This window comes from Dermacentor albipictus, chromosome 3 (assembly GCF_038994185.2).
Source record: "Dermacentor albipictus isolate Rhodes 1998 colony chromosome 3, USDA_Dalb.pri_finalv2, whole genome shotgun sequence".
NCBI classification, from domain to species: domain Eukaryota; kingdom Metazoa; phylum Arthropoda; class Arachnida; order Ixodida; family Ixodidae; genus Dermacentor; species Dermacentor albipictus.
Genome location: NC_091823.1, coordinates 121,190,652 through 121,214,493, shown reverse-complemented (window position 1 = coordinate 121,214,493; position 23,842 = coordinate 121,190,652). Strand labels below are relative to the sequence as shown.

General features: G+C 46.6%; 1 protein-coding gene across 1 annotated transcript; it reads right to left on the bottom strand.

Moving 5' to 3' along the window:
• Positions 1 to 686: 686 nt before the first annotated feature.
• Positions 687 to 23,136, bottom strand: LOC135919462 (fatty-acid amide hydrolase 2-A-like). The gene is made up of 7 exons (XM_065453292.2): positions 22,886 to 23,136; positions 14,660 to 14,879; positions 12,294 to 12,503; positions 8,977 to 9,096; positions 7,783 to 7,937; positions 5,954 to 6,049; positions 687 to 1,705 (listed from the first exon to the last, which is right to left on the bottom strand). The coding sequence occupies exons 1-7, from the start codon at positions 23,072 to 23,074 to the stop codon at positions 1,106 to 1,108; spliced, it is 1,590 nt and encodes a 529-aa protein (XP_065309364.2). The 5' UTR covers positions 23,075 to 23,136; the 3' UTR covers positions 687 to 1,105.
• Between the last annotated feature and the right edge of the window lie 706 nt (positions 23,137 to 23,842).

The following is a 23,842-nucleotide window of genomic DNA, read 5'->3' as shown; positions in this document are numbered from 1 at the left end:
GGTCAGTACTACCTATATCTAAATAATAGTAATTATAAGTTGTTTTTGTTTTCTGGAAAATGGTTATGCCAATCCTGACGAAGATGCTGGATTATGAAAACAATCCGATCTAATGTTAATAAAGTGAAAGAGGCGTTTGATATGGGAACCTCCCTGTAACAACTTGTGTGCTTCTTTCTTTGCTGAACTATTTTCTTCTCCACTTGCTATTTTGCTAACTCAGTCAATCGCGTCAACGACGTTTATTTTTTGCCACAGTATTAAATCGTTTGCCAACAGTGGACTTCTCCGAATTTTCCTACGCGACAATATTCTTCTTCCATGATTTCGCTTTCGGATGCAGTCTTTTCTTTACACTTAAAACAACTAGTTAAAGAGCGTCTTCTAGGTTATTCAATATTCGGCCTTCTGTCCACTACGGACTTATTTGCTGATGCGACAGGTCCTGTAGAAGCTGGTTGTTATAACCACAGGCTCATATTGTCCTAAATAGATATTTTCGGAACGATTCCAGAAAAAAATTATAATTTAGTTATATACTATAGTAGGGCTGATGATACACTATAATTCACTATTGAGACAGTCACTTCGACGTCTTTAACCGTGATGTGGTGCGTTTCTGGTCGCAATTCTCGGGACAGTAGAGTATTGCTCCCAGAACTTCGTGCCAACATATTTGTCAGGCGTCGAGTTGCAAAAAAATTTAACTGCAAAATCATTGTTTCGCCGCGTTTGACGCAAGGAAAACCTGCGTGTAATAACGAATAAAGAAACGCATTTTTCATTCATCCATCCATTGAAAAAAAAAATCACGAGATATTTCTCTCGCAATATTTCCTGATTTTAGAAATACGGGAAATATTGACCGAAACGCGGACGTGCAACGTCATGTATGAAAATGAGAAATGCTTTGTACAGAGCAATTTCTTACTTGACATGACAACAATAAAATTTACAAAAGACCTTTTCTGCAAGCTATTAACCTGAGGCACTCTTCTTTGCAGTTACGCACACGTTGAAAGAGCTTGCTCGCAATTATGGTGAATACAAGAAACCGCGTCAAAACAAGGACCAACTACGTTAATGCGTCACAATTACCCGGACGTTAGACTCGACCTTCCATTTTCGTCGAAGGATCAAGCCACCCACCGAAGCGGTTCTCGATTTCCCTGGCGACAGCCAAGCACAGCCTGTCGTTTCCCCTCTTCGCCACCACCTGCACGCACAGGGGCAATCCCTGCGCGGACCGCATTACGGGGCACACCGTGGCGGGCACCTTGAACCAATTGAAGAGCGCCGTCATGCAAGACGAATCCAAGAAGAACAAATCCTGATTCTGGAACGGGGCGGCGCTCATGGCCGCCGGCAGGACGAGCACTCCATCCTCCCCGAGCGTCTGCTCGAGCCTGTCGCGGGCGCTGTCAAGGGAGGCCATGTAGGCGTCGGTACGGAAGCGGCAAACTTTCATGATGGTGCACGCGGCCAATGCCGCCAGGGTGTGCCGGCCAGCTCCCACCAGGTAGCGAAACAGTTCGACTAGCGTGTCGACTAGCGTGTTGAAGCCACCGGGTCTGAACATCTCGGCCAGTGGCTTGTCGTCCATCGCGTCGGCGACCTTGTACCACATGTACATGGCGAATCGCATCTCGGGCAGCTGCAGTCGCTGCGCTTCGAGTCCGTGCGCTGCCTTGAGGTGCTGGGTGACCTGCGCGTGCAGATTACAGGAACGAGAAGCGTCTTAAAATGTAGTTTCTCCTACTTCTACCAGTACAGAAACGAAATTGATGAGAGGCAGCAAGAGAGAGGCAAGAGGTTTCTGTATACGAAATAAAAAAATTGGGCAAATCTCACAGACTGAAGGAATATGCGAAGCACTTTGCAGGTTGGTAGTTACGCAGCATCGTTTGTTAGTTCCCCGCAGTGTTGCTAGCATAACCGTTTAAGCCGAAGCACTGCGTGTCTGAGGCGAGTGGGTGTGTGTGCGTGTGTGTGACGACAACAATAAGGCAAAGGCACGATGATGCACTGACGCATACGATTGAACGACAACCGATTCCGTGTACACTGGCAAGAAATCATTACAGCCTCTTCAGTTACGACCTCGACCGGTACTGAATGTAGTGCACTGGATAAATGTCCGTAAAGGGTCCTCACTGAAATAAATATACGCATTCAAATGCACGGTTCCTCTATTTACACCAGTCATTCTTAGCCTTACTTGTCGTGGACAGGCTTATCTGCTCAGGTCGTTTTCTCAAGTAAAGTGGGCCGATCCCGGAGACGGTGTGATACTAAACTGGGCCAATCCCGGAGACGGTGTAATGAAAACGGGGCCAATTCCGGAGGTCTTCGATCGAAGACCGCACGGGACACCTCGGCCACTGGGCGTTACGATTACGAGACTACTCGTTTTCTATGCTATAGAAATCAGGCAGATTACACTCCGGCTGTATGTCGTGTCATCCAACCTGCCAGTCTGATCCCATCGACGACGGTGCCGGCCGGCACCGATGCCGGCGTATAGTCCGCTACGGACTTTGTCCACTTCTCCATTGAACAGCATCGTGATCTTTTTTTAATATGCATCATCAATGGCTGCACCACTTCACACTCGGATCTCGCACTCCGGTCTCTTAATATTTAATAAGCGATGTGTTGTAGTGGCCTATCTTCCACCCTGACGCGCCGTACTTCTTGTGGTTGTTCCCAAGCACGTATACACTACGAAGTGCCCCCACAGCCTGAGGAAATGTATTTCCACTTGGGCAAAGCTCGCACAGACAGACAGACAGACAGACAGACAGACAGACAGACAGACAGACAGACAGACAGACAGACAGACAGACAGACAGACAGACAGACAGACAGACAGACAGACAGACAGACAGACAGACAGACAGACAGACAGACAGACAGACAGACAGACAGACAGACAGACAGACAGACAGACAGACAGACAGACAGACAGACAGACAGACAGACAGACAGACAGACAGACAGACAGACAGACAGACAGACAGACAGACAGACAGACAGACAGACAGACAGACAGACAGACAGACAGACAGACAGACAGACAGACAGACAGACAGACAGACAGACAGACAGACAGACAGACAGACAGACAGACAGACAGACAGACAGACAGACAGACAGACAGACAGACAGACAGACAGACAGACAGACAGACAGACAGACAGACAGACAGACAGACAGACAGACAGACAGACAGACAGACAGACAGACAGACAGACAGACAGACAGACAGACAGACAGACAGACAGACAGACAGACAGACAGACAGACAGACAGACAGACAGACAGACAGACAGACAGACAGACAGACAGACAGACAGACAGACAGACAGACAGACAGACAGACAGACAGACAGACAGACAGACAGACAGACAGACAGACAGACAGACAGACAGACAGACAGACAGACAGACAGACAGACAGACAGACAGACAGACAGACAGACAGACAGACAGACAGACAGACAGACAGACAGACAGACAGACAGACAGACAGACAGACAGACAGACAGACAGACAGACAGACAGACAGACAGACAGACAGACAGACAGACAGACAGACAGACAGACAGACAGACAGACAGACAGACAGACAGACAGACAGACAGACAGACAGACAGACAGACAGACAGACAGACAGACAGACAGACAGACAGACAGACAGACAGACAGACAGACAGACAGACAGACAGACAGACAGACAGACAGACAGACAGACAGACAGACAGACAGACAGACAGACAGACAGACAGACAGACAGACAGACAGACAGACAGACAGACAGACAGACAGACAGACAGACAGACAGACAGACAGACAGACAGACAGACAGACAGACAGACAGACAGACAGACAGACAGACAGACAGATAGATAGATAGATAGATAGATAGATAGATAGATAGATAGATAGATAAACTTTATTAAAATAATAATTAAAAAACAGCTAATAGTCGGGCCCCTTAGTCCAGGGCTCCGCTGGCTCTTGCTATCTTCTCGGCTCTCTTTATCAGCTTGAGCTGGTCGTCGAGGGCCGAGCTGGACAGCAGTGCCTCCCATTGCTCCCTCGTGGTGTTCGTGTCGGGGCGTTCTATGTTGTTTAGTGCGCACTCCCACGTAATATGGTATAGGGTTGGTGTGGCCCCGCACCATGGGAATTCGTCCCTGTAGGCTGTGGGGTGTATCCTATGTAATATGTGTAAGTTCGTGTAAGTGCCTGTCTGGAGCCTACGCCAGGCAGCGGCATCTTCTGTGTTCAGATTTCGATGGGGTGGTGGACATCGCAAGCGACGCCCTCTGCGGTAGTTCACGATTTCTGAATACTCGAGGTCGACAAAGCTCGCACTTACCACCGCGTCTGTCGACACTTCTTTCGCCCTGGCTTTAACCGTACTGTTCAACGATACGTTGCAACCTGTTAGCGCTGCCGACGCCACTAAAACTTTCGTTGCTTCCAGCTGGATTACTGCAGCGTACCGACATTCCTAACCTTGTCTTTTCGCGCGGGGCTGCACCTCCTCGGACCTTTCCCGACGTCAACCTTAGGCAAGCGTTGGATTGCCGTCATCACTGATTATGCGACTCGCTTCGCTGTCACGTGGTCGCTCCTCCCACGAACTGCACCATCGAAGTCGCCGATGTTCTTTGCGACGTTATCACAGATCACGGCCGCGCCTTTGTCGCAAACGTCGTCGGCGTTCTCCTCCATTCCTTCCCCCCACATCACCAGTTAACGACGGCTTATCATTCCCAAACAAACGGACTCGCCGAATGCGTCTACGGTACGATTACCGACATGCTCAGTACCTATGTATTGGAAGACAAGTGCATTGGGATTCTGCATTGCTCTTTCTTACCTTTGCTTATAACCCTTCGTGCCGCAACACTGAGGTTTATTCATTTTTCTATTTCTCATATGGCCACGACTCGTTTTGACTCTTCGACTCCTTGCTTCTTATATGCTGATACACTCTCTACCTGCTCCTATATGATCATGACGCCACTGGCCTCGCCGAAGCCGCAAGCTGCATCGCCCATGATCGCCTTCTAGTATCTCAAACTAACCAAAAAACACTTTATGATCGCTATCACTGAAATGCCCGCATGGACCCTGGATTCCAGGTCCTCCTTTGCCCCCCCCCCCCCTTCTCGAACAGGTGGGTCGCTGTGGAAAGCTGATGCCTCGTTATGTTGGTTGACCTCTATTGTGTCGTGAGCCATTGGTTGCCCCATATGTGTATACATCAGCCAGAGTTGCTGAACTTGTACGCATCTCCGGGTTCAAGCTCTATTACTCGAACTCGCACGGTGTGCTTCAGAGCAGCGGCACGGCGTTCTTACGGCGGTGGACTTGTGCCACGGTGTGCTATATGCCGGGACGCTGAAGAGAAGAAGCCGCAGACCGACAGGGCTTTCAATCGTATGCGCCTTGCCCTGGACCTTCTGCCCCAGAGCTTATCTATAGGCCAGCGTAGCTTGCGTACGCTCTAATATCATCACTGCGATTTTTGCTACGTGACCATCGGGCGTCAGCCGCCGATTCGAGACGAATGCACCATGCGTGTGTTCTTGTGATGCGTATGGGACAAATGAAGGGACAAAGAATTTCGTAGCAGCAAGAAAAGGAGTGAGAATACGAGGTAAAAGGCAGAAGGAGAGTGAGTGTGTGTGTGTATGTGTGTGGGAGGGGGGCGGTGGACGGCGGAGGAAGTTGTCGGCTAGGAAGCCCATCTACTGCGGAGCTGTAGAAAAATGTATTTCTCAGAACAATAGGAGTATAAGGTCTTTCGGCGTAGGCGATGGCTCGGTATAGTACACCATACACCTATCAAAACAAAACACTGGTCATTTTGTTTCTAATTAGATGTTCAACAGAGGGGGGGGGGGGCTTCCTCTAAAGCATTTATGAAAATACTTACCCGTGTAACTGCTTGACGAACCTCGGTGGTCACACGGCTGATGTAAAAGCTTCCTTCCGTGTCCATGTAATACAGCTTCAGCGTCTTCATATTTACCTAAACAAAGAAAATAGTGTCGAGTTTTGTTTTTCGGATGGTGTTGCTTCACTTAATAAGAGATGTGCCCTCGCTGACGTGATGTTGCGTGCCTATGCAGAAACTAGTGGGCCGGCCTGAAAAATATCTTATTTTATTTATTTTAACGAAAGCTAGAGGGTTCAAGTTGGTCACACTGCGAAGCGGGAGGAGAGCCCATGATGTGTTTAGCGTACAGGCAGTTTGACCTTCACTTGTGTTTTCTGCTGTGCATGATGAATTGTATTGAGTATCGTCGTCTCAACTCGGTGCGACTTTAAGTTAGCGTAAAGGACAGAACGAGTCGAACAAAGCTACCATATAACATTCTGTGAGAAGTTTGGATATAGCCAAGCAGAAGCATTACAGAAGATTGAAACAGCGCTTGGAGATGACGCTACGGACTCCATAAATGTGTGATAGTAATGCCTCAGGAAAAGTGAAACATCTGTGGAGAGTGAACTATGCTTTTGTGAGGTTATCAACAAGCCATAATGAAGCAATTGTTTAAAAAATGCGAAACCTTGGAAATACGAGACCTTCGGGGAAATGTGAAAAAAGATTGTTCACCTAGTGCACAAAACAAAATTCTGTGAATGCAATTTTGAATACGATTTGGGAATTAAGCGGTTGCCTCCAAAGTTTGTGTCTCGGAGGCGTTCGAGGAATAGGCAGCGGCACGAGGGCAGTGGCACTGCCGTCCATGAAGCTCGCTTGGTTCAGTATTTTTTTATCAAGCGCAGCATTCGGTTGATTCGTCAATCTTCTCAGTGTGCGCACATATCTACATGCAAGATCTGGCTGTTCCCGAAAATCAATAAAGCACTTGATAGGAAAATACTATAATACCTGAAGAAACATCAAGCGCAATGCGACGGCAGCCCTAACAGCGCTTCCGAGGAGGTATTCCAGAACTATTTCGCGAATAGGAAAGACCGTGGGACAGGGTGCGCGTCGAAGAAGGAGGAAACTATTTTTAATGGTATTGGGATGACGAAAACGCCAGGAGACGCTTCTTTTCTAACATTAGCAAGGTCAGTTGCTTTTCAAACATGTCTTGTATGTGTTTCAGTGGAGTGAGTGGTTTGGCAAGGCCTCGCCCATCTAAACATCTTTTTTCTTGATACCGCGGAGTTGAACTTTCCTACAATTCGTGGAGAAATAAAGCAAGCCGCGTTAATTTCCCACTCATTCGACAGCTTTGATAAAGTTAATTCAGCGGGTTTTTCATGAAATAGGGGTTTTATTTTCCAATACGCAGCTTTAGCACCTTTACGTAGTTCCCTTCAGGAAAAGAACAATGACTGCAAGCAGAAATTATTGTTTCTTCCACACTAATCCTCGCGCGTTATCGGCACTTTTTCAATGTTTTGAAATAGCCTGCTGTATTCTTCTCTCATTTCCATTCCGCACTAGTCTTGCAAAGATCAATAATCATTGCAAACAAGGGGGAAAAAAGCTGTTTTCGTTCTATCGTCTATACGCTCCGTCAGGGCTTTTTTTTTTCGACGCTTTGAAGAGCCGTGACGTTTGCTAGTATACGCTCTCCACATGAAATATTTTTTTTATTCCTCAGAACAAACTGCGCGAATTTGGGACACATTTGACCCTCTGTACTTTTTTTTCTTATTCGCTCGCCCTTGTCTTCATTAGGTCCGCAACAATGACGGCTCGTTGACTCACTTTATGACAGCACCCCACAGAATCGTACACACCTGTTCATTTAGTCGAAACCCGTTGGTTGGACTTCCCGCCAGAACCTTGAGCATCAGCGGCAAGTCCTCCGCGAACCTGGCCATGGGGCCCACGCAGTTGAAATGCACCAGGTTTTCCCCGACATCTGGCAGCAGGCCAGTGTTGGGAACCACACCTGAGGGTAGTGTATAAAGGTCAGAAGTCAGCACAACAACGGTAGTGCCATAATCGCCACCATGTAAACCCATTTTTTTTTCCAATTGCAAAGTTTCTGAATCCTTTAACATGGAAAGGGTGAATGGAGCTAGCTCATGCCTCTATTCTGAGCAGAGGGGTCATAAATAGTTATGACAGGAGAGGCACACGAAATTAGTTGTGTATTGATAGCGTTCCACGTAAATCGAGTTTATGGCTAATAGAGGTGATATATTCGGTATGCCCACTTTATTTGTGATTCCCCGGGGCTTCAAATGTACGGCCAAATGTGATCACGCACGCTTTCGCGTCACAAGCTCCGTCGAAAGGCTGCAGGCAAGGTCTGTACACTAACATGCCATGAGCACGACTCCGTACCGCTTAACAATCACGGTGGGAAGAAGAGAAGAGAATTAAGTTACTTAATGAGGGGGAAAAATGTCACCAGGAATTTAGCGGTAAGTGCTAGACAAAGGCGTTGGCACTACTTTGCACCTCTTCGGGGTCCAGGCTCCGTGATTTAAACCGCATTCACCTCGCTGCAAAGTGTTGTCGAGGCGCTCACTCGGCAGACTTCCTGCCTCTTCAAGCAGCGAAGTTCAACTCACGGTGGTCCAGAGCTGACTGCCCTCAGTAGCAACATACATACATACATACATACATACATACATACATACATACATACATACATACATACATACATACATACATACATACATACATACATACATACATACATACATACATACATACATACATACATACATACATACATACATACATACATACATACATACATACATACATACATACATACATACATACATACATACATACATACATACATACATACATACATACATACATACATACATACATACATACATATACGCTCTTCTGAGCTCTGCCATCTCCAACTCTACCACGTGACCTTCTTCCCACGCTTTGGAGACAAATATTTTTCCACGTTGACGCACCTAATGCTAACGCAGTAAAAAAGGCAATTGAATTGTAATCACCGGCTGTTGGCTTGTGGCCGAAGACCCCGCAATAGGCGGCTGGTGTTCGCACGCTTCCGCCGATGTCTGTTCCTAGGCCAATCAGGGAGCCAGCCGCTGCCAGGAGGCTTCCTTCTCCACCTATGGTTTGCGAAAAAAGATGATAATGAAAGATGAAATAATGAAAGAAATACACGTCTAGGGCGTGTACTTTCGTGGACAAATGAGACGCTTACAGGAAATAAGCAGAACATCCTGTCCGAGCAACAATGAGTATGTGATTTCCTTACCGTAATTACACCCTGTCGTAGATGATGGTGCAAGCGTCGAACTGTGAATACAAGCAGAAATCATGCTTGACGTCAAGAGAAGACACTTGAAAGCGGCAGTAAAATAGAGTGTTTTACTTAGCCCTAACTCTGTCGCGTTTATTTGACCGAAATAGTAAACTGAGCTTTGTACGAGCTTATCATGCACGTGCATTCCAAGAGCCCGCTGCTCTCCGGTTTATTAAAACCCCAAGAGTAATCTGGAGGTTCGTGACAAACTGGTGAAGGTGCGGGGTAGCCCTCACGGATGTTGCGAACACCTCCAAGGATCCGCTCGACGAATCCAGTGCCAGTCGACACTCCCGTGCATAGGGCCAGCCGCAGGATCAGGGAACTATCCCCGGAAGTCGTCGACGCTATGCCCACCACTTCAACCGGTGTGACCAGCGCTTCCACTCTACCCGCCCCAACCGGTACGGAGGGCACGATGTTGAACCGGTATACACTTGAGAGCCCACGGGTTCCGACGACGTTCCATGGCGCAGTGTTTGTAGACGTCGAAGAATGGATGGCCGACTGCACACGCGTGGCCGCCTTGAACCATTGGAACGACGCAGCAAAACTGAGACAGGTACACTTCTACCTGAAGGACGGCGCGCATACATGTTTCGGAACCGTGAAGAGAAAATGACCTCGTGGCACGAATTTTGTCGTCGTCTTCTTTAGACCTACACCAGTGCTGATCGCCAGGAACGAGCGGAACGAGCAATTCAGGCCCGCGTGCAGTTGCCAAACGAAACTGTGACCACGTACATCGAAGACATGACGCGCCTCTTCAGACAAGCTGATGCAGGAATGACGGAGAAGAAGTTACGCCATCTGATGCGCGGGGTCAAGGAGCAGCTCTTTGCTGGTCTCGTGCGGAGTCCTCTGAAGACGGTCGCGGAGTTCTTGTCCGAGGCTGTGACCATGGAAAAGATGCTCCTGCATCGGTGGCAAGTGAACAGCATGTCCGCTGCTGACATTTTCACGACCATCGGAAGCAACAGTGACTGTCTGAAAGAGGTCATCCGCTCTGTAGTGTGTGAAGAGTTACAAAAGGCCGGCGTCTCACGAAAACCGCACCCTACGATAAGTTCCCTTACAAGCGTCATCAAGGACGAACTGCACCAGCCTCTCCGTGATAACTTGCCACCTGATAATGCTACGGCAAGACATAGTGAATACCACCGTGCGGCCTACGCGGAATCTCCGCCGCTCTTCGTACGTACTCCTCCTACAGTGTCACTCCAGTCGGCGCAGCCGATATCGTACTGCGAAGCTGGATACACGCCGCTTCCCTTTGCTCATGCCGCTCCAGTTGCCCATCATCCTGAGTAACCAGTCCAGTACATCGACGATAGAGGCACGTCCCCTCGGAAGTCGGATGTTTGGCGCACACAATCGCCCGCCTCTGTGCTTTGCGGCCTCATTTTTTCTTCGCACAGCAGTGGACTAGAATGGCCTTCCCCGTGACATTGCAGCTATCACGTGTCCATCAACTTTTGCGGGTAACTTGACTACATTTGTTTCTCATGTAGATCACTCTCTGTAACCTTGATTTGTAAACTCACCCCTTATGTAATACCCCATAACTGGGGTCTTTAAGGCAATAAATTGAAGTGAAGAAGTGAAGGTAGTTTTTTTTTTATTTTTTGTACATACTGCAACCCTAAGAGGGTGATCGCAGGATAACCTTCTTTACAATTTTATAGGCGGGGAAGAGGGAATTCGGACATCCACTTGAATCTGCAGTGCCTCCACGTGTTTTATTAGCACAAATACTTCACAAGATTGGCCTTTCGAGAGATTTGTTTAGGCTGTACAAAGACCACCACAATTTACTTTGGAGAATCCGTTGGGACGCCCTTATATCCACCGAGCACGTAAAAGTTTACTATTTTTGTGAACAACGCATTTATTCAATGCGACGGCGTAAGAAAGAAATACCGTAGCGGTTTCTGTGCTCCTCTTCAACAAAACAGGCTCCGCCAAACTTGCATCATTGCATAGGTGACAGCAGGCTAGTGCCAGAACTCAACGAACGTCGATGTGAATTTCAATCACTGCATAGGTACCACTGGGCATGTGCTTCTCTTCAACCAACCTAGCTCATTTTAACTTGCCTAATTGGGTATGCGAAACTAGGCGAGTACCAGGTTTCAGTGAACTTCCGTGACGAGGATTCGGGTCACTGAGCATGGGCCAGAAGGTATGTGCCCCTCTTCAATAAACTTTGTTGACCCGATCATGGATCACTAGGTATGAACCACACTTCAGTGTAGTGAAATTGGAAGGAAATTAGTCAAGTTGTCTATTATACAAAAAAAAAGAGAGGCGTTCAGGCAACCTTGAGAACACCACCATTCTGTCTGCTCTCACTGTTACGGAAGATAATTCTTAGCTAGATGGGTTGTTGGCTGTAGAAAGAAAAAAAAAGCATTTTGCTTTTCCTAACTAGACGTCGAGAATAGAAATTTGTTGGGAAAAATGGGGCCGAGTAATGATAATTTTATAGCCAATAGTGTTCTTACGTCCCACAGACGCCGTAGTGGAGGTCTACGGAAAATTTTGCCCAACTGGAGATCTCTAACGTGCGGTACGATGCACACGGGCGCCTTCGAAGTTTGCCTCCATTCAAACTACAATCTCCGGAGCCGGGGATTAGCCCAAATTTTGAGCTGAGTACACTAGCGCCTTAGGTACTCAGCAACCCCGAATGGTGATAGAGTAAGGTTATACAGGCATATGAAAGTGATGAGACCAGATATGTTTGCACCGACTGCGTATGTGCCCCAAGTTGAAGCGTTAGTAGCTAAATAACTGAGGGCCGTCACGAAAGTGACCGTTTGACATTATTAGGGCAGCTCATGGTCTTTACGTTTTCTCTCCAACATGGTCTAATGGGTCATCTACGGTCTGATAGAGTAAGGGGCTGCTGTCATGACGAAACCGCGTATTCGTAATACGAAACCGCGTATATTACAAACAACGGCAGAGGCCTGTAGAAGACACAATCGAAGTACACACCGCTGCTTCCACCGGGGCTTCGGCGAGTGTCGTGCGGGTTGCGCGTGCAGCCGTCCACCAGGTTCATCGCATCGTCCCACATGCACAGCTCGCACACATTGGTCAGCGCCAGCGGGATGGCGCCCGCTGCCCGGAGCAACGCCACGCTCGGGGCGTCCTCCTCGGCGAGCCGCCCGTGCCAGAACGTCGAGCCCGCGTCCTGTCGTAAACCTGCGAATCGAACATGGTTACGCAGTTAAAACCCGGGAGTGAGCAATTGTGCGACAGCGAACAGTTGTAAAGCCAGTCATCTTTGCATGACCATAATGTAAACACAGAAGCAGGCAATGGTGAGCACGTATAGTGCACTGTGCTGCTTCTATCGCCCCACAGAGGCGTGCAGTCAGTGCAATGCCAGAATCAAGGCCGCCATGCAAAGAAATCTTATAAATTGCGAACGGAATGGATTCAATGGCTGTTAAAGAGAATGAGGCTCTTATTTGTCTTCCAAAATACTTCGCCGCTCAATTGCTATAAAGTGCAAAAGGGACATGGTAGGGGAGCTTGCCGGATGCAAATGCAGAACATGAGAACGCACGTAACAGTCCTTATGACAGTGGCAGGTCTTTATCCAGGCACACGCTCCGTCGTACCGATATCAGAGCACTAATCCTGGTACCTGTCCTCGTTTTTTAAAATGTTTTGAACGTGGATAGGACATGCTGTAACGGCATGATGGGGTTTTTCCACTATGAAGTTTAGAATGCAGCTCATGTGGAAGGATTTATTTGCCACTATATTCACAGGCGACTGTTTAACGGTCGTGTAACGGGTGTTTCGTGCACAAAAACGAAATCAGAAGCAAGGCAAGTTTCTAGTTGGTTTCTTTTCTCCGCACAGCAACAATATAAATTACGAAACTTGGCGATCTTACTGGTTCGCACGTTTGCTTGCCACGCTTTAGTTCAAAGGCAGCAACACAATATGAAAGAATTAAGAAGACGTCCGAGTGGCTATATATATTTGCTTCGCACCAGAGACCTCGCACTTCCCAAGCACAGCATTCGAACGACGACGGCCATGACCACTTCTCTATGGACCTACCACTAAAATTTGCTCGCTTGAAGAGAAGTGGCGGCCGTTGTCTGTCAAGACCAATGCGTAAAACAAATGGCATAATAAAGAAAACTCAAAGCAACTGCTCTTTCTGATTTACTTGTTACATCCTTCTGTTCACACGCGGTGACCAACTTGACCAAAGTTCTTATTTAGTTGCCAGTAGCTATTACACGCAGCAATAAACGGTTTCAAATCGTCCATTTCTTCGCCCTTCATAACTTTACATCGTGTGCCTCCTTGCAAGTGTTGTACAACTGAAAAAGCTGAACAATACTGGCCAGTGTCAATACTCATCAACTCGCCCATGGGTATTCTTACTGTGAAGCCTCCGAATGCCTGGATGTTCTTGGGATAGTGCCCCGCAATGCTCGTGAGTTTTGCTGCGGATGGTTTATAGGATGTCCTGAAAACATATCACGAAGGGAGAAGGGACCCGTGGACTCTCGAAAGTGTTAGAATGGATGCTAGCGTGGCCTTTCAGAGGTCAGCTGCCTTTTATTTGTTCTTTTCTAACTTAACGAGCCTCGAATGGCGGAAACGTTGATGGTGCTCCAGGATGTTTAATGCACAATTTTTCTTCAAGCTAAAGGATCTTTTCAAGTTATTTTTAAGGGAATAACTGATTTTTATGAACCCATTATTTTTTTATGGCACAACGAAAAGCTCATGCGTTCACGGAAGTGTTTGTACCCGCAGCAGTTACGTGCCTCTCTCCCAATTCCCAACTTTTTACGTCCACCTATCCCACCCGCGGCCAAGTGCGTGTACTTCGGGAAAAATATTCCTGGCTACGCAATTAAACCGCGATGTTTCCCCGGACGACTGCAAAGAAACCGACGACCCAGATTTTGAAAAACAGCATCACCTCAAGGCGTCATGCGAAGGTATCACCACTTTTCTACTCGCAACAGTCAAAAATAAAGCTGTGCATAGTAATTATGAAAAGACACTTATAATCCATATTATGCATTGTATTCAAAGATTTTCAAAATACACCCATGATCCGCGTACAATAAAGGGCAGTAGCTAGACAGGGCATCGTACTTGTTGTAATGTTCTTGCCGCGTGACAAAGTCATTGATTCCAACTGTTCGTCAAAAATTAAAAGCAAAAATCGTCGTTTCATTAAGAAACCGGTGTTTGTTTCAATCAACACGAAGCACGAGCTTTTCACCGGCTGGACTAACTCAATTCACGTTATAAATGATGTTACGTCTCTTTAAGAGCGAATATTGCCGGCATCGCATGCCAGCAACAAAAAAAATAACCTTTGATGGCAATGCTGTTCTTGGCGGTGAACGGCAGCCCCAGCAACGGCTTTTCCTTGCTCATTTGGCTTGCGCTCAAGGCCCCCGATGCCACCAATCTGTCGACCGCCTTGGCGTCCTCGAGCGCTTCCTCAAACCTCTCCTCGACGACAGCGTTGATGACAGGCTGAACCTCCCGGATGCGCTCGATGTAGGCCGAGACGAGGTCGACGCTTTTGACCTGCAAGCATGGGGATCTCCTCTTAGGCTTAGTTCGACTAAGGCAGCAAAAGAAATAAACAAAATTCTAACTTGGCTGCGCAAGAAACGGCATAATAATAAGAAAAACATGTTCATTCGCCTAATGATGCACTTATCTTTCTGCCGAAATCTATAAATGCATCAGCGAATGGGTCTTAGGCCCTTGTAGCGCTCCCTATCCTGGGCCCTGATAGAATCACTTGGTGGGAGAAAGTTGATACCATTTACTGTGACCTTACCATAGTTTTTGATGTAATGAGCCATTCGCTGCTCCTAGTCAAGCTTACGCACTTTGGTGTTGAGTCGTCACTGCTCAATCTCCCGCACAGTCATCGTCTTGATATGATATGTCAAGTTGCGTTAACGCCCATGGCCAAACGTCTTCCCTTTACATGGCAGCTAGCGGCGTCCCTCAACAATCTGTATTAGGATGACACTTCTTTTTAATCTTTATTAATGATGTCTCTTCCACCTATTCAAAATAACTATTTCCTTCTATATGCCGATGACATCAATATTTCTAAGGAAATTCATAATGTTGAAGACTGTCGCATTCTGCAGTGTGACCTGTTTCTTTTTCTTCCTAAATTTTAGAAAGATAATAACCTCGCTTTGAATGAAGCGAAGACAAACGTCTCAATTGTCACTTGCAAAGCAAACGAGCATCACTTGTGGTTATTCTATAGATTCTGTACCATTGTGTGAGGTCGGTGAAATCAACGATCTTGGTGCACGCCTTGATATGACCTTACATTTTCTATTCACATTAAACGTGTTACAATGCGGGGTGTGCGATCCAGACTATCAAGGAAATTCAATTCTCCGACACCTACTCTCCGCAAGTAGTGCACAACAATCTGCTTTCGTCAACTCAAATACACATCGGTCGTCCGGAATGCCATTTCCAGACCCATTAGTCACAGTATAGATCGGGTGCACAAAAGTTACAGTGACGCTTCACTTCGTGAACACGGGTTGCGCGCAAGCGTACGGTTGCTGTTCCCGTTTTTGTGCAATGTGCGTAGAACATTTAAAAAAATGTTTTGATCTTGTGTAAGTGTGGCGGTTTATTCAAGGCTTATTTCGTATTTTGTATGTCTTATGTCCGTTTTTATTCTTTTAAAGTGCAATGCGAAATTAGGAAAGATGGAAAGTCACTTCAAGGAAATGCACAGTCTTTAATATTTCAAGACATTTGATAATGTACTATTCCCACTATTTATTTTCTCGTTCTTGTTCTTCATCTTGAGGAGTCTGCCGGGCAAGCTCCCACTTTTGGGATGGATTTGTTTAGCTCGTGCCCGGTGCTTTGCGACCACTTCGGTGTCGGTCCACTCGCGCTCGACCTGCCGCCGCTTCCCCGCTGCTCCGGCAGTCTCGGTCGGAGCTCCGCCTCTCGATCACGACACAAAGCCGGAACGTCCATAGCGCACAAAGAACCCGTAGCAATTGCCGGAAGAGCTGAACCCAGCGCGCCTCCGCTACCTTCCTCCTCCGCCCCGCTCCACCTACTTTCTCCTTCCCCGCATCGCTAAACACCATCTGGCGTTGCTTTCCCGTAAGCAGGCTTGCCAGATTGGGCGATTAGTAGCCAAATTGGGCTACTTTTTACACGGGATGATGCGAATATTCAGAGTTGGCTACACGCCTATATTTGGGCTATTTTTGTCTTAAGGTCTTCCGAGTCCCGAGGACCACGCAAACACTGGCAAAATTCGGCAACGCCCATTGATGAAAGCCAAAGCTCATTGCTGCTACAAAATTATGCAGGAAATCTCTAAGGATGTGTTTTTAGGCAATGTCGGCGCTGAGAGGATGGCATTTAGTCATGGTTGCCATGTTTATATGTCATTCCATAGCTACACTCTAAAAACAGTTTGCACCCTTTGGGGTGTATATTTGTCCCACAACAATAATCGTCATCTGCCTTGCTTGCGTTTCCTTTCTTGAAAACTCGGCGCTCGCTACTTTCCTGTCGAGAATGCTGCGTCACACTGATAACGCGCATGCCGTTCGTGACTGGGAAGTACCGGGCTCGCAGCGTTAAAGAAAGGAAACGCGGGCAAGACAGATGACGATTATTGTTGTGGGACAAATTTACACCCCAAAGGGTGCAACTGTTTTAAGAGTGTAAGCTCTCTTCTTTTTGATTTGTGTTCGGCACCATCTGCTGACGGTTCACGCGTAATTCAATAAGAGTGGGGCTGACAGCTTTCGAGTACGTGTTCCCTGCCGGCAGCTATATGGCAAATTATTATGTGTACTTATACAACAGCTCAAGTATACACTCGAAAAACAGTTGCACCCTTTGGGGTGCATATTTGTCCCACAACGATTATCGTCATCTGTCTTGCTTGCGTTTCCTTTCTTGAAAACGCTGCGCTCGCTACTTTCCTGTCACATTACTTTCCTGTCGCATTATCAGAAGGGGCACTCCATAGGGTGTAAACTGTTGTATGCTGATAACGCGCGTGCCGTTCGTTACTGGAAAGTTCCGGGCTCGCAGCGTTAAAGAAGGGATGCGCATCAAGGCAGATGACGATTATCGTTGTGTGGCAGAAGGGGCACGCCAAAGGGTGTAAACTGTTCTTAGATTGTTGTGTGGCAAGATACGACTCAAAGGGTTAAACTTTTTAGGGTGTAACTGTGTGGCAAATATACACCCCAAAGGGTGTAATTTTTGCTTAATAGTGCGGGAACGGCGGCCACCGGGGCGCTCCAGAGCCAGCCAGCGACGTCTAACGGTAGCTGCTGGGCGCGAGATAAGAAGTGTGTGGGCACGCAGCGGCGTCGCATATAATCTCGGGCCCAGCTACTACAGTCGGGCGTCACTGGCTGGCAGCGGCGCACCCCGGCGGCCGCCGTTCTGCGCTCTACACAAGAGTGACGCGCACTGTACATTATCAGCGAAGCGCAGTACTCTCGACTGTCGATTTCAGCGAGATATTCTGCTCTAGTATCACCAAGCATCACCGTGTTATGGGCTACCATGAGGAATGCAAAAAACGCTGCCGGAAATTTCATGTTCCCTCTGCTGTCTGAGCTTGCTTTGCCCCTACTTGCGCTGCCCGCTTCGAAAGCAGCCGTTGAAAGCGCGTTGTTCAGCCAGGTTTCGTTCACAAGGAATTGTCTGAGAAACCGCATGTCGAATGAGACACTGCGTTAAGTTTGGTACCGACAAAGAGTGGGAACTGCTGCAAAGATTTTCAGCCAGATGAACAGTTTTTGTCGCGTTTCAACTATGCAATTCTATAGGGTCCGAGTGGCAGTCGGCGTAAACTCAAATGGGGCTAGATTGCATATTTAAACCGTTTGTGTATATCCCCAGTATAGGAGAAATGCCAACTTGGACTCTACGCAATGTCTTTATTTTCGCTCTGTGTTTTAGTCAAGCGGCTCTGCATTAATTGAACGTTGCTATTGTTTTATGATGCTTTGTGAACGTTTAATATTATGATTAAAATGATAAGCTCTGTAAATATATGAAAAGAATGTTCGTCCACAGTGAAGATGGCAAGACAATTGGTCACCAAAGGTCTCCGAGTGATTGCCTTGCCAACGTCAGGATCATAACTCGTCGATTTTCATAACATATTGCTGCGACAATGTTTTTCTCTTTAGACTATGCGCGTACGAGCAATTGCGATTATTGCTTAATTTTTCTATGCACTTACTTTCTGACCGTTGTAGTTCCTCTTCGTTCGTCTTACTATTCATTAAATTCTACTTTGCTCACGCGTATTGTCGAGCTGTGATGGAAAAAAATTTCAAATCGCACAAACTGTAAGGTATCCAGCCCTCCCCAGAAAATTGGTAACGCATTCATGCCTTTAATCACAGCTTCTCACGCACACGTTTTCATATTGCCGTAGCCTTGACTGCGAATCTCTGTTACAATGTTGCGCAGTTATACTCTACTCGTACCACCTGGATTATTGTCAGCGCCGTAATCCAGGTGGCAATTGAAACCACAAACTTTAATTCACCTACTCTGTTATGGGCCAGCAAGCTGTTCTGGTTTTTCCGACTCAAAGGAAAATTGCAGTCACAACTGCCGCTTCCTCGCACGAGGAAAACGTGAGAAGGTTTCAAGTTTTCTCCAGAGTCCAGTGTGCCTCCAAGCAGCAGCCTTTCCTCACTCAGCGTCGAGCTGCTTTCGAGTAAGTCGAGAGAGGCGAGAGAGACAGGGAAAGAACTAACTTATTTATTTTATAAATTAGGCGTATAGGAAAGGCATTCTTATTTTAATACCTTGAGTTTGGACAGCTTCTTGGGCACTCGATCGTCACCACCCAAATCTGACTCTCGAGGTTGCGACTGGAATGATATTGCCCGAGTCTTATAGAAAAATGCCTTGAGTAAAGCGAGGCCTGACCTAAAGTTAGCTCACAGCGTTGCTCAGTAAATATCGATAATGTCATGATTAAACCTGAGAAATTCTTCAGTTAAATGTAACAATAAGTGGTGTCTCAACACGCGTCTGAGCGGCAGCTCTTACTAGAGCTCCTTACGCAGATTTTGAGGCCAGAGTTGTTCTAGTTGCATGCGGTGGAAGTACCTTTAGAGCTGGGAAAATACGCTGCAAGATTCGGACACCATCTACACCAGGTGTAAGCCACCTGCAGAACATCATAAAACGTTCTGGCTATATTTTTGGCTACTCTTTGCTCACGAAAAAATTTGCGTTTGGCTACATTAAGACTACCTTTTGAGATCATTCGGCTATTATTTGGTGGGACCATCTGGCAACCCTGGCCGTGCGCTGTAAGGTTTCCGAATAAAACGTAGTGTGCTCAGCGCGCAATTCTGTTCTCCACCTCCAGGCCCCTTTTTCCTCCGGCGCTCGCTTCCCTCGCGGTGACACATAATCTCATCGATTTCACCGACGGGGCATGTAAGCTTGCGCTTAAAACGTTTCTAAGCACGTATCATCGCTGCTTGAATTGTACGGACATTGGACCTTGCTCGAACGCTGCTGGATCATTGTCATTAAGGTTACTTCACTGCAGAGAGTATACTTCACGGCATGCGCAACTGTAGCGAACTCGCGAGTTGTATCATATGTTTCGTAATACGGGCACGATCACAAGAAAACGCCGGCCTTCTTTATGCTGCTGCCGGTCAGCACCAACACTTAACCGTGCACGCAGTACTGAGTCTTTATAACGCTTATTTTAATGCTGTTTTTCACAACTCACTGTCATTGTTGTTCTCCAAGCTTTGCGTTGCTGTTTTGTATTTTCCCACATCCTTCAACTGCCTTTCTCATTCTTTTTCTTTTATATTTACTTTGCGCTTTGTTGTTCGTACATCTTCTTTTCATAACTGTTCCTTTTATACGTTGTGTATTTTTACTCCTATTTGCCGGTAATATTGCTTTGGTTTTCCTATTTAACGCACTCAGACCTATGCGTTGCTCCTGGGCACATTAAATGATTGAATGATTTATTGAAATTGTGAGAGGTTGTATTGTTGATACATTGCTCGCTTTTTCTCGAGACGCTGTCGCTTCATTTTTTTTTTTGCTTTGACGCGCAGCGCGTTATGACTGTTTAATAATAATAGAATACCGGGCACACAGAGGTTCTGCTAGTCGACATCGGCATTCAAGCTGTTCCGCTCTTATTTGCACCTTTCGATACCTGCAAGATAACCCTGTCAATGACACAACTCAAGGCATCCATTACACAGACGTGAATGATCGCTTACAGTTGCTGTGCGAGCCTACGAAATGCTATAATTCTAAATGTTAGACAGAAATACCTGCAGCCGATAAAAGCCTAATCTCAGTGACCTTCGCTAACCTCGTGCCAACCTTCCCAAGAAAAGGTATTATCATAACCTGATAATAACACAATCGCACCGATAACTTACGCTTCGATCGGACGCTCGCACAATCTATGGCGAAGGTGGTGACCTTCGCTAATCTCGTGCCAACCTCCCCAAAAAAAGGTATTATCGTAACCTGATAATAACACAACCGCACCGATAATTTACGCTTCGATCGAACGCTCGCACAATCTATAGCGAAGGTGGTGACCTTCGCTTATCTCGTGCCAACCTTCCCAAAAAAAGGTATTATCGTAACCTGATAATAACACAACCGCACCGATAATTTACGCTTCGATCGGACGCTCGCACAATCTATAGCGAGGGTGGTGACCTACCTTTTGTGCCGCGGCTAAATCACGCCCACAGTACGCTGGAATGATCTCGAACTGCGGAGCGAAAAATCCAGCATGTGCAGAGCTAATGCCATTTTACGAACACACGCAAACGAGGGAAAAGGGCAGCACTCGCTAGCAAGCGATGACAAGTCCTCTGTTTATTTTTATTTTAAGAGCATTCTGTGGCGATTTGGTGGTAAATGCAGAATACATGCGTTGGGATTACCTCGCATCTCTTTAAGGTCCCGGATTCGCGAGTCAAACCGAGTTCACCACATAGCAAAGAGTCGTTCTGGAGCTGATTCGACACGTATCCTGCCTCTTTGAGGAGCGAAGTGCGATCGACGGTGGTCCGTACCAGACCGCCGTCAGCTGCACAATATACAGGGTCTCCCAGCTAAGTTTAGCCAGGGTGCAAAATATTCAAATGCTACGTAGCTGTACCGAACAAAAGCAATGTTTGCCGTCGCTTGAAGATACTCAAACTATGTTTCTCATTCCGCCCAATTCGATAATCAGTATTAATTATTTCACCAACTTCTCCAATATTATAATTAGATGAAAAGTGTCAAAGGGAAATTTGTAGAGCGACATGAAAAACTCCCGTTGCAGCACGTATTGAGCAACAGAAAGCTGCATCGGGAGTTTTTCATGTCGCTCTACAATGTTCTCATTGACACTTTTCATCTACTTAAAATATTTGAGAAGCTGGTGAAATAATTAAGGCTAAATATCAAATTAGGCAGAATTAAATAAGCATTTTGGTATTTCCAAGCGACGGCAAACAACATTACATATGTTCTGTCCAGCTACGTGGCATTTGCACATTCTAAACTCTGGCTGAAGTTAACTGGGACACCCTGTATATGTACCAGGTGTTTCAGCGAATACTTTCACTTCCTTTTTTTTTTAACTTCCTGTGGCGGATAGCACAATTGTAGTCCATGATCGGGTCTACTTGAAGAGGTGGACATCACTTGCACAACTAACTGAAATGCGTAATCCAGAAATTAACCAAGAATAACCAAGTTTCGAACTAATTACCTTATGGCACACATATCGAAATTTGCAAATTCTAACCGCGCAGTTTGTAAGGCGGGTTCAATCGGATAGAATTCCGAGGATGGCACCAGTTTTGAGATATTAATTCTGGAACTTTGCGGAGAAATGCATTGGCGTTCCAGTTAATTTTTTGCTTCAATGCATAAAGGGACGTTTTGTTAAGTGGAACGACAGCGCATTTTTATAAGTTCGATGACGCATATCTCGTAAATGGTGTCATCCACACTATTCTTTTCAATTTGATATGCCCTGCAGTCTCACCGACAGAGCTCGCAAATTATAATATGTGCCATAAAGTACTCAACTGGAAGCTTAATTAGTGAAGTGTTTTTATTGCTTCATTGCGCATTTCACTTTGCAATTAATGTCCGTCCCTTCGTGTAGACGAGCGCATGGACTAGAATCGTACTATCCCCTACAGGCATATTAAAAAAATTTCGAAAGTGTTCACTGAAACACCCTGTATTTAAGGTCACACGCCTGCAGACACCAAACAATTAGACAGGAACAAAATGTAAGGCGAGCAGCAATGTATCACAGCTTTAAGCACGTTGAAATGTCGTCACCGCGTTGTGGTAGTCCGCGTATCAGCCGCGTGTTATATTCTGCTCAGCAACCTTTTTTAAAACTCTTATGTTGGCGTCATTACTATATTACGCTGTGTTTTTAGCGCGTCCCGATAAAAGAACAGCGCACTGAAACATTTCTTTGCGAAGGCTGTTTTGGTAGGCAGGCCGCGTTGAAAAAGTTACTCCACCTTGCCATTTCTGATGTCTGCCGCAAGTGATGTAGCAGAACGGAGCAGAAGCTTGTCGGTGGCAGATGGCAGTGGTACAGGCTTTTCCCAGGAGAACCACAAGGCAAACACCAGCCTGACCACGACACACCACAAGTATACGCCCAACTCCACTAGCAGCTCGCGACAGCTTTCCATGATGGAAGCCATCGCACGAAGAACGCTGTGTCCGACGACGCAAGCGTATACACGTATAAGGCTTATCGCGGCACACACGCCTTGAAAAGGCTTCTGGTTATCATATTCCCGACGGGGGTGGGGAGTGTGAACTTTCTTATCAGCCGCTCTCGTTAGCGCAGAAAGAGCGGCCACTCAAGGACTGCGCTGCGGCTGCCGGAGTACTGCAGATAATGCAGCTTGTTTTTCACTTATAGGGAAGGGTGGGCGAGGAGGAATGCGTGTGTGCTGTTTTGGATAGCGTTTCAGCATCGGAAAAGTTGCCGTCGCTTGATGTTATCTCCGCTACATATCGTTTCTCTTGAAACCAATATACAGTAGTGAACAAAACTATAATATGTTGCGGTTTTCAGTGAAATAAATCATTACCAATATTCCTAAGGCTATCAGTAGCTTTAGACGGGCTTCCGTCAAACACTGAACTTTTTTGTCTCGTTTCTTTTTCGGTGTTGTCAAACTGAACGCGCACTGATGGTGCCAAGGGGACAGAGACATAAATCATTTTGTTTACTGCTGTGGCTATATAGCTCGATCCACTTTCCACTGCGCTCACTTTATGGTACTAACTTGGGCCTACGTTAACGTGTTTGGCTTTGAACAATTGTGTGTTTTATTCTTCTTCAACCCTTATTCTATCATAAACCTGCAGTAGCATGCCGACCGTCTCGCTGCGTTAACCTCTGCAGTATTTATTAACCATTCTCTCACTATAGCGTGAGTATATTTTCGGACGTAGTGGTT

Excerpts from the sequence above, each read along its gene's own strand:
- LOC135919462 (XM_065453292.2), bottom strand. The coding sequence starts at position 23,074 with ATGGCTTCCATCATGGAAAGCTGTCGCGAGCTGCTAGTGGAGTTGGGC. Across the intron at positions 7,938-8,976 it reads CGGCCACAAGCCAACAGCCG|GTGTGGTTCCCAACACTGGC; the intron begins GTGATTACAATT and ends CACTACCCTCAG. Across the intron at positions 6,050-7,782 it reads GGTTTCGACTAAATGAACAG|GTAAATATGAAGACGCTGAA; the intron begins GTGTGTACGATT and ends TTCTTTGTTTAG.